General features: G+C 32.4%; 3 protein-coding genes across 3 annotated transcripts; 2 read left to right on the forward strand and 1 right to left on the reverse strand.

Annotated features, from left to right (window-relative positions):
* The first annotated feature begins 245 nt into the window (after positions 1–245).
* LOC133200517 (uncharacterized) lies at positions 246–1,822 on the forward strand. The gene is made up of 4 exons (XM_061336303.1): positions 246–382; positions 1,041–1,184; positions 1,341–1,434; positions 1,577–1,822. Exons 1-4 carry the CDS (start codon positions 276–278, stop codon positions 1,820–1,822), a joined length of 591 nt encoding a protein of 196 aa, XP_061192287.1. The 5' UTR covers positions 246–275.
* A 531-nt stretch (positions 1,823–2,353) lies between these two features.
* Positions 2,354–3,233, forward strand: LOC133200620 (uncharacterized). The gene is made up of 2 exons (XM_061336409.1): positions 2,354–2,551; positions 2,693–3,233. The coding sequence occupies exons 1-2, from the start codon at positions 2,356–2,358 to the stop codon at positions 2,836–2,838; spliced, it is 342 nt and encodes a 113-aa protein (XP_061192393.1). The 5' UTR covers positions 2,354–2,355; the 3' UTR covers positions 2,839–3,233.
* A 2,278-nt stretch (positions 3,234–5,511) lies between these two features.
* Positions 5,512–8,062, reverse strand: LOC133200518 (uncharacterized). Its single transcript, XM_061336304.1, has 5 exons — positions 7,875–8,062; positions 7,538–7,608; positions 6,406–6,670; positions 5,953–6,092; positions 5,512–5,615 (listed from the first exon to the last, which is right to left on the reverse strand). Exons 1-5 carry the CDS (start codon positions 8,060–8,062, stop codon positions 5,512–5,514), a joined length of 768 nt encoding a protein of 255 aa, XP_061192288.1.
* Between the last annotated feature and the right edge of the window lie 2,803 nt (positions 8,063–10,865).

A 10,865-nucleotide genomic window follows, 5' to 3' on the forward strand; every position in this document is an offset into this window, starting at 1 on the left:
TCCGTCCATCTGTCTGTCTGTCTGTCTAGCTGTCCGTCTGTCTGTATGTCCCTTTGTCTGTCTGTCAGTCTGTCCCACTTGGTTTTCCGCACTTTTTTTCTAAACGCTTGCAGATATTATGCTGATTTTTGGTATATGAGTGTATATTAATGAGCTACAGATCATGTTTGCATTTCTTTCCGCTTCAATGATTTTTGACGGAATAATAGGGACTGTAATCTTGTAAGCGAGAGCGCGCGAGATTTGAATACTTCCGGTGACAAACAAAACTGGTGATGTGTTTTGTATTCGCTTGCAACCACCGGAGTGGGGCTAACAGCTGCAAGTTTTATCGCTTTCCCACAGACGGAAAGAAACGATTGTTGTGGGGGAAACTATGCAGGTGAGAAAAATACAGTATAGTTTTGTTTATTACAGCATTAATCACGAGATGCGTGAGTGTTAAACATGGTCGAGATATTTCGGCCTGCTACAGTGTATAGGCAAAAAGCTCAGAAAACGTAGAGATATTGACCAAATTAGTAAGTACTTGTGACGATATGTCACGATGCTGCATTGTCAGATATTTATACATACTTGCTAAAAAGTTAAATCTCATCGTAATCAATATTGCAGAAGAATAATGAAGAGAATTCTGTAAAAACTTTGCAGTTTGCAGAAGTGGATAAATGTATTATAATCCTGCAGCGCTGATTTCTGCTGCCCTCTGTAGTTTTATATAATTTGCAGAAGAGTACATCATACAATCTAGGCTTGAATACTTTATCTATTGTACATGCAGCAGAAGCACATTTTTGTTTATCAGCTGTTTTTATAACCTTTTATATCTTATTATTACTACCAAGTACTGCTGCCCTTTGGTGATGTTATGCACAGGGTTATCTTGTATTTGCAAGTTAACATTTGAAAAAGTGGAAAAAAAATATTACTAGTCATTTGGGCTATGATTTGATAATTAATAACATGCCACTAAATTATCATATGTACATGTATTGCTTTTTAATTCTCCTTCACTCAGTCTTTGTATAAAATATTTATAGACGAGCTGATCGCCAACCAGGGGATCAGAATGATCGTATCTGCTCCTGCCATTTTAAGGATGGTGTGAAGGAGGGGGATCCTGCATATTTTGCATGGAATGAAGGAAAGGCCATGGATTTCTCTGATCCTGAATGTACCAAAAGGTGAAATTATTTTTCAAAATATGACATCTTTGTTTTGGATGGTGGGTGGGGTTTAATTGAGAATATTTTACTAAAAATTTTAAATAGGGTGTCAACAGAGTAGCTTACAAGTTACAACTGAATGAAAAATAATCCGAGTTTAATTATTTTACAAAGGAGGAAAAAAATCAGAAGTGAGGAGTCTCTATCATCTTCACAGATGGACCAGCTGCAGATTACACATGTGACAGAATGTCAAGATCAAGAGGAGGTAAAGCTCCTTTAAAACACCATTGATGACAAATGGTCAACATAAAAACATTTTCAATAATTTTTAATAATATAATAGTTTTCTCAACTGTAGATTGAATTACTCATGATTCACAGTATATTTTAAAATTATATTTTTTCAGTTGATATCAGATCACAACTACTCAGCATCATGCACATTTAACTGCACTCAAGAAATGCAGCGCCTCTCAACAGAAATAGAACATCTGGAAAAGGAATTACATGCGCTAAGATTAGAGTCTAGTAAAAGGAGGCCAATGTCAATTCACGATATTAAGGACAGTGAAGAGAAGGTACATGAATTAATTCCAATTATGGTTTCCTATTTCCTAACAATTTCAGTAAAACTTGTTGCGAAGTGCCATTGAGGGATGAACAACTTTGATTGATTGTAAATATATTTTGTTATTACCGTTGAGTTTATAATATACATAATTTAAAATGATAGGAAAGAAAAATCATTTCACTGTGAGGGTGAATAACATCAAAAGCATATTTTGCTGAAACCTTGTTTGACTGTATGATAACAGTTATCAGAACTCTTAATTTAGGTTCACAATTTTTAAGTTTGCTTGATAGTTGAATGTATTTTACCTGTAATTAAGATTGTGTGGTCATTCTACAGTAATCATTTTTTCCACTAGGGATAATTTCAATCTTTCTGTCTCATATTACCAGTTTTAAATGAATGCATAATGTGGATGGTAGTAAACCTGACTGAGACTGATATTGTTATTACTTGAAACTAATTTATCTACAATCTTTAAAGTTCTTAGATTTATTTTAATCAGTAAAATATATTTATTTTCATATGCTTTTATATACATCCTACAGTATGACATATTCGAAATCTTATTCAGATTGTTACAACGGTTTGAACTCGATTACTATAACTCCTTCAATGGAAATAGAGGACCAACTACTTATTGTACTGATGAAGTTAAAACTCAATCTTCGGGACATTGACTTGGCCCATAGATTCTGTGTCAGTCGACCAACAATTTCGAACATCTTCCATACCCTTGTTCATGCACTACACGAGATGCTGTCTGATGGCGTAGTCAATGAATGTTTTCCAAGTCAACTTAAATGCAAAGGTTTGTTTTAAAATTTATCATAATGACTTCCAAAAATTTAATACATTTAAAATTCTTGTATACTTGGAAGTTTTACTGTAACACATTTTTTTTTTACACAATTACAAATCATTGGATTAATTTTTTCCAACTTTTTTTCAGGGTCTATGCCAAAATCTTTTGAGGATTGCTCCTCTGCTAGAGCATCCATGGATGCAATTGAAACTATCCAGGACATCCCAACACATATGGACAGTCAGGCCATGGCCTACAGTACCTACAAAGTCGACATACTGTTAAAGCAGTGACTTGCGTGGCTGCAAACGGTGCACTTACATTTTGCTCTAAGCTGTATCCAGGTTCTACTTCTGATGTAGCTATTGTACGCCACAGCCAAAAGTTTAAAGCTGGAGACCTTATTTTATCCGACAAAGGTTTCACCATTCATGATCAGTTGCCCCAAGGTGTCTGTTTGAATATACCAGCTTTTTTATCGACACGAGGCCAGTTTACCAAACAAGAAGCAGCACTGTGTTACAAGATTGCTAAAGCACGCATTCATGTGGAAAGAGCCAACGAGAGGATAAAGAACTCTGAGATTCTCCGTCACATCCCATCTACTTACAGACCAATCTCAACAAAAATATTTCAACTCTGTTCTTGTCTTTTAAACTTGCAAGCTCCACTTTTGAAAGAAATTGCTTATAGAATTACTATTAATCTGCATTGGTGTTTGACAGTCTGTTACATTATACATCACTACAGTAAAAATGTTCATACCAAAGTGCCAGGGATAAACAAATTTTGATTTGTTATCAATGTCAATGATTATTTTTGTCAAGTTCATAGTATGTTTTAATACTACAGGGAATGAAAATCCCTTTGTTAGCATGAATTTATTACAAGGGTATTTGCTGTAACTATATTTTACTATACAATTTTGAAGAGGGTCTGCTTAAAATTTTAATTGTTGAGTTTCAAGTACATGTACCTTTAAAGCACAAATCAACAGCTTAGTATTATTTTCAACAATTTATCTAACGATGATAAAAAATGTTACATTTCCACATTGAGAATAACATCTTCAATTCATTAATAAAATGATGATAAATTTTATTATTTTTTTAATCTGTAATACATGATTAACTTAAGCACCATAGCTATTTAAAATATTCTTATAAGCCAGACGTTTTCTGATGAACTCTGATATATCACATCATACAAGAATAACTGGAATTTTCAACACATTTAACATGAATTACTCGTTTTGCATTGTGAGAAAATTCTAGAGATACAGAAACAAGTGTAAAAATACATTGAAACCAGAACTCAGTTTTCCATCAGTGCTGGAATGAAAATGTTAAAGTACAAATCTACTAGCTTTGAAACATTTGCAGTCCATTCAATGTCTTTTACTATTCTAACCACAATGCAGTCTACTCTTGTCCACACAATTAAGTTGCAGCATGTTTTATTACATATATGTAACTGACCTTGAATTTGATGATAGTATGGGTGACTGGTTTTCAGGCACAGGGAATCTTGTTTAATATCTAAAAATCAAAAACTCTTTTAATGTTGTGTTATGCCTATTCATATCCCCTCCCTTTTCCATCTCTTCATACTATGTTGAACAGTTGCACTTGTAAATTACAATGTAATACATGTATTCATTGTGATCATTTACTCATCTAGATTTTTAATTCTAAAGTAATGAACAAAACAGATTTTTAAATCCAACTTATAAATTATTATTTACCTATGAAGAAATCCTTCAAATTTTGTGCTGCATCTGCTACTGTTGAAGAAGATGCTGTATGGACACTTCACCTCTACAATATCAGGAATGGCATCTTTGGCTTCTGGAGTTTGATAAAATACACTCAGTCATTCTACGATAAATGGACCAATTCAGAGTAAAAAACATGAAAAATATAATTGTTTCAAATAGCAAAATCAACATCATAATTCTCTAAAGGACCTATCAATGAACTTGAAAACAAAGAATTGTCCACAAATCTGGTATCGTTAACTTCTTACAACAATTTCAAGATACCATTGATTTTAAGGTAATGTTACGGAAGTTAATGCTTGATCAAGCCTTATTATTTTTTAAATAAAGCTGAATTTGACTAATTTTTCGTTTCTAATGTTCAGTAAAGAATGCTAAAGTATGATTCATGAAGTCTCGCATGAATCCGAATTTAGATTAAATTTTCGGGAAAAATATCGTTACGGAAGTTAATCGTTACGGAAGTTAATTCCCAGTATAATAAAAGTTAAAATTCTCTTCAATAGTTAAAATCAAAGTTTGTTTTAGGATATTAAACGAAAGTATGAAGCATTTTGCTCCCCAAAATAATCAAAAATTTTATACCTTAAATGCAAAAACTTTCCTGAATTACCGTTACGGAAGTTAAATTTTTAAGAGAGACAACTGTTTTTGTCTTATTCATTTTGTTATGTCGAAAATGTAATCGTGTAAAATAGCTGACTCGCAACTAGAATCGATGATATAAGGTTCCGTGGTCACTTTCATATAAGTTTCAGTTCTTTTTGAAATTTGCATTCTATGCGTGAAATTTAAAACAAAATCGTTACGGAAGTTAATCGATTGTAAGCGAAATGCTTATAAATTCGCATGAAAGGAGATCCATGCATTTTTTTTTTGCGAGAAGTGGTTTGATTTCTATTTATATGGGATAAAAGACATTTTTTGACATTCATTGCACTCTATTCGGAACGATTTTACGGCTGAAAATTTCATCTTGAAATTTGTATATAAATGAAGCGACATTAAGATTTGCAGTGGAATACGTTTTTCAACATTACATTATGTTCATATCAAAACTTTAACTGCATATATATCGGTGAGTATTTACAAAACCATGTGTGTATTTTAAGTCTTAGAATTGAAATCGACCTTTAAATTTAAAATTAAGATATTACAACGATAAATTTGCAAGCGACATAAAAAAATCTTAATTGGTCATGTTTTTGTAGAATGACTGACTGCATGTTGGTGGTCGTACAACTAAGCCATCAGGTGAAGCTCCCAACACTCCGGATTCATGCAACCATATCCCTTTCAGAAAAAAATATAATGTAATATTACTGAATGCAAACCATAATACAATTGTTATGCACACAAAGTCTAAGTTGAGCTTTTATAATTCCTTCCACTTCAAATACAGTATATCGATATGCTTGTACAGAGTGGTACTGGGGTACTTTAAGTAGATCTCTATTCCCAGCAAATTTTCTGTAATATGTCGATCACTAAATGAATTGAATACTTTTTTTTTACAATAAGACTTCAGTAATTGATTGTCTACTTGTCACACGGATCATTTGTTTTGACACAAAGAATTTTAACATTCTGTGAGAGGTTGAAGGAATATCTTTTTTTTTTTGCTGTATACCTGATTGCTCTACAGCTGCATCAAAGTCTTTTTCATACTTTCTCAGAGCATCATCTTCATGAGTGATACCCCATACCACAGCTTTGATCGACTCCAGATTGTAAGCCGACATAAGCTGTTTCTTCAGTGACAATGTCATTCTGAAGAAGAAAATATGATTTTTTGGTTATTGATCAAATAATTTACCCTACATCTATATATCTAGTCATTATAGTCAAACCTCATTATCTCGAACTCAATGGGACCAAGAAAAAAGTTCGAGATATCCGAGGATTTGAGATATACAAGGATTTATTTGATTTAATAGAGAATAAAATATGTCTTTAATAAGTGGTTGGGACTTCAAATTACTTCGACATATCCATAATATTTAAGATATCGTGTTTGAGATAACAAAGTTGAACTGTACTTTGAAAGTCTATTTTGAAAAAAATTGAATCACACATGTCTTACCGTCTTTGCTTAGAACTGAGAACTGTACCAAAGTTGGAAGCTGTTATTCCGTATTTTCTTACAATCGACCACATCGGGTTGTTTCTTTGCCCAATTGTTGCAAATGCTGTTCTTTTAATGGCTTCCTCTGACAGGGATAATGCATGTCTTAACCATACCATAGGGGCATCAGAATGAACATACTCTGGTGATGTTAACAGGTCTTCAATGACAGGAACAGGTGGGCCTGGCTCACATGGCTCTGGTTCAAGAATCCATTTTAATGCTGAAAAATTACCAGACTCGTGTCATTCTCAAAAATAATATCCACATGCATATACCAGGTAATTATTATAAGAGATCAAACATTTAATTTTGGAGAACACTGTAATTTTTTTTTTATTTAAATGCATTACATTTCAAAATTACAACGCACTTGCCAATATTTGTTCAGAATTGTTCCTGTATATAATTTTGCATATGGCATCCTTAGTGTGGATGTGCCAAGGAAAAATTTGTTCAAATGTACATTTAACATTTACTAACTTATTAATCAGGGTTTCATACTGACATATTCTATTAAAATAATAGAAGAATGACCTGATGGTTTGCAAAAATATGAAAAAAAAATTTAAATGCAATTGAATGAAATTTATTCCTTTCAAAAAAATGAATACATAAAAATGCTATCATTTATTGCCTAGTAAGTTCAAAAATTGGACATATTATACAAAGCCAACAATATGCTCCTCATCTTTGTACATTTACCTGCTTTTCACACAGTGAAAATCAACTAACGGTCAGAATCAAAATAACAATATCATAATACTCTTAATGTTACAATCAAATCAAATTTAAAACAACAACAATAACATCAAAATCATAATTTCATTCTTATATTTTACCAATGAACCTTCCAAGCTTTGCTAATTCTTGGTGCAAAAAACACCGGTCACTTTCATCGAAGGGGCGGCTTAAAGCACTTCAAATGTGAAGCAAATGTTTTATGATTGATATATATTTTTAATGATTGATATGTTTTTTTAAAAAAAATTATATGTAATGAATAATTGCAAGTATATGAATAACTATATTTAAAAGAAAATACAGATTGCCTCACTGACAATAAAATGTTTAAAATATAAATACTTACCAGTAATCTTGGCGTGCAGGGGGAAACAATTCTTCCATTGTTTTTTTGCTTTTTTAATTGAAGTCTGGGTTCTTCAACCATCCACACATTATGTCAGTCTTGCTCACACATATGTATCTGTGAATTTATGTCTCAAGGTTTACCTAAGTATCACTTCAGCCTTCTGGCTCATGATTGAAATACATGTAAATAATCTTGAATCATCTGGTCATTAGACATCGGGAGGGGTGTCCGGAGGGAAACCAACACTGTCTTATTTCTAAAAGCTTTACAGATTACAATATATTTTCAGTATTGTCTAATTGTCAGAGATGTTAACGTAAACGTACACAATAACCTTGGTCTTACCGTGACTTTATATGATGTGTTCCTCATCGAAGCTTGTACAACAGCATGGATCATTTTCGTCTCTTGGTCAAATAAAAATTTTAGAACATGGTTACTAATAACGGCGTTCTCCGACTTTCTCATCAACTTCGGTTCCTCGGCTGTATAATTCGCCCAATATTGTATCGATATAGCCATATTTGTTTCTCACAGGAAATACATCACCGGAAGTGATGCTAAACGAGACTTACAGCCCCTATGACCTTTAAAATTTTTCAGGGTTTTCCGCAAGTTCTTTCTAAACGCTTGCAGATATTGAGCGGATTTTTGGTATGTGACTTTACCTTGATGAGTTATAGATAAAGTTTGCATTTCGTTTCGCTTCATTGATTTTTGCAGAATTATGGCATTTTCAATTTTCAACGGAAACCAGATGCAGATTACACTTGCCGGTAGGGGACTAGTATTGCTAATGCAATGCTCTCAGAATGCTTGTTTACTTTGGTTTTCTATTTTATATACTTTATATCGTATATAAGATCTTAACTCTATCGTTCTTGTTTTGATGTAATTAAGCCTTTAAGGCATTATTATAATGTTATATTTATTAATATAAGAAAGACGAAGTAAAATGAAAGACAAACAATATACATTTTAGAAATATTTAGCTAGGAGGTGTCATTGAAAAAATAAATTTTCAAAAAAATATCAATAAAAAACAATTAAAATGAGCTGCGCGCAACTTGCATGGAATTAATTGACATATAAGAAATCAGCAGAAAACTTTGGTAAAATGAGAAAATCTATAAAACTGGATATTTATACCATGTTTTGAAATTATTGAGGCTCCTTTCACAGAACATTATATACAGCTGTGATAAAATCTTTACTTTGATTTACCATAGTGTTAACTTTTCCACTTTGATTTACTATAATACTGATTACTTTAAAAACTTTTATTTACTATAGTGAGCACTATGACACTTAAGTTTGTTTGTTTGTTTATTGTTTAACGTCCGTCTCGAGAATTTTTCACTCATATGGAGATGCCACCACTTGTCGGTGGAGGGCTACAAATTTTGACCTATACTCGGCACTCAGAGCCATTGAGCAGTGAGGGATCTTTTTCGTGCCAGCACCTACTGCGACGCGGAACCTCGGTTTATACGGTCTCATCCGAAGGACCGATCTCCAAGTCCCATAGTGGGATTTGAACCCGCGACGTAAGGATCAACTCCTTACTCCGCGACTCTAGAGCGAACGCTCTAACCACTGCGCCACGTGGGCGACATGAAACTTTAGTGATAACTTTGAAAACTTTGATTTACTACAGTGATAACTTTGAAACATTGATTTTATAAGTTAACTGTAATAAACTATAGTTAACTATTGTTTACTATAGCGTTTTTGTTTAGGTTTAAGCAATTCTATTACATTTTCAGCAATGAAATACTGTACTTTATCTATTGAATAAAAGTGATATTCTGTCACAGGGTGAAAGAACATCAGAAGTGCTGCGACACTCTCCATTTTCCTACAAGAATGTTGTAAAAAATACTCCCTGGCCAGTTGTACGATGAGTAAATGAATCTTGTTCATGATCAAAGACTAAAACCGTCAAAGTTTCGCAAAATAATGTTTACAATACATGAACTCTGACGTTGCAACCCCTCAATTATGATGTCACGGCCTATGACACTGTGTAAAGCAAAGACAGGCTAAGAGAAGATCAAAGAAAATGTAATAAACAGAAATACAATGTTTTGTATTTGGATATGGAGTGTGAAGTACTCGTGAAAATAACCTGTTCAACTCGTGAAAATATAAAAAAAAATCCTGTTCAACTCGTGAAATAAAATTCCATGTCCAACTACAAAAAATTTAATATCGTATCCTTTTCAAAACTTTGTTTACTGTTTTGCTATTTCCATTGGATGACCATTCAGTAAGTGTATTTATTTTTTATTTATAGTTTGGACAAACATTGTAATATCGTATCCTTTTCAAAATTTTGTTTACTGTTTTGCCATTTTCATTGGTTGACCATTCAGTAAGTGTTTTTTTATTTTTTATTTATCGTTTGGACAAACATTGTATTACGTACTAAGTGATTCCATTAGGATTTGTTCACTTATACAATTCTGATTATAATTCAATATTTATTTGCTATGTTAAAATCATGTCATTATTGTACAATGATCAATAAATTGAAATTGCAAGATTCCTTCGTTACCTGCATATTTGCTAATCGTTTCATTCCACAGTTCCAATGCAACATCCAAATCATTGAATTAAAATAAGACAATCTGCATCTACCAAAGCTTACTCCGGGAATGTTTTAACATTTTCACACGTTTGATAATCATCAAATGATTGTTTAATATTAAAGCTAAATGAATTCGCCTTATATTTAGCATTAATATTAAATCTTTCTTTGAAATTTAAAAAAAAAAAACAAAACAAAACAAAAAAAACGTAAATTCAGCAGTGTAACCTTTAAGTTGTTGGAAGCTAAAAATACGACATAGATTGAAACACAAGGGAGAAAATGTTGGTGATTACTGATCGTTCAAACTCTGAGTGAAAAGTTTAAAAAGGGAGTATGTCAGCACCTGTTTCTCAAGAAATATATATATATTTTTCAAAATGCTATATATCTGACCCAGACGTCTAAAAATTCAAATAATTTGACCAACATGAAAACAGATATGATCTCCAATATTAATCAATCCCACGTGATGCTGCAAAAATCTGCACTATTACACGAAGCAAATATACTGATCTGTACATGGACTTTTTTTGAGCTTAATTCCAATTATGTTTGACGAAAATAAATAAGGGAAAACATGCAAGTATTCTGATATTGTTGTGTGATATTGTTAATAAAATCAATTTTGTTACAATCTAATCCCTCTCTTCCTTTTCCGTTTTCATTTAAAATAAAAAAAAATAATTAAAAAATCCACATGAAGAAAAAGAAGACATTTCCTAATTCAGTTTA

This window comes from Saccostrea echinata, unplaced genomic scaffold (genome assembly GCF_033153115.1).
Source record: "Saccostrea echinata isolate AGI-Se365-2 ecotype Australia unplaced genomic scaffold, CSIRO_AGI_Sech_v1 ptg000040l, whole genome shotgun sequence".
Taxonomy (NCBI): domain Eukaryota; kingdom Metazoa; phylum Mollusca; class Bivalvia; order Ostreida; family Ostreidae; genus Saccostrea; species Saccostrea echinata.

What these genes read in the sequence shown, in the direction of transcription:
- LOC133200620 (XM_061336409.1), top strand. Translation starts at nt 2,356, where the DNA reads ATGGAAATAGAGGACCAACTACTTATTGTACTGATGAAGTTAAAACTC. An exon ending in AAGTCAACTTAAATGCAAAG is followed by an intron (nt 2,552 to 2,692) that starts GTTTGTTTTAAA and finishes ACTTTTTTTCAG; the next exon opens with GGTCTATGCCAAAATCTTTT.
- LOC133200517 (XM_061336303.1), top strand. Translation starts at nt 276, where the DNA reads ATGTGTTTTGTATTCGCTTGCAACCACCGGAGTGGGGCTAACAGCTGC. An exon ending in TTGTGGGGGAAACTATGCAG is followed by an intron (nt 383 to 1,040) that starts GTGAGAAAAATA and finishes AAATATTTATAG; the next exon opens with ACGAGCTGATCGCCAACCAG. An exon ending in GATCCTGAATGTACCAAAAG is followed by an intron (nt 1,185 to 1,340) that starts GTGAAATTATTT and finishes TATTTTACAAAG; the next exon opens with GAGGAAAAAAATCAGAAGTG.
- LOC133200518 (XM_061336304.1), bottom strand. Translation starts at nt 8,062, where the DNA reads ATGGCTATATCGATACAATATTGGGCGAATTATACAGCCGAGGAACCG. An exon ending in CCTGCACGCCAAGATTACTG is followed by an intron (nt 6,671 to 7,537) that starts GTAAGTATTTAT and finishes GTAATTTTTCAG; the next exon opens with CATTAAAATGGATTCTTGAA. An exon ending in TGCAGCTGTAGAGCAATCAG is followed by an intron (nt 5,616 to 5,952) that starts GTATACAGCAAA and finishes TTTTTCTGAAAG; the next exon opens with GGATATGGTTGCATGAATCC.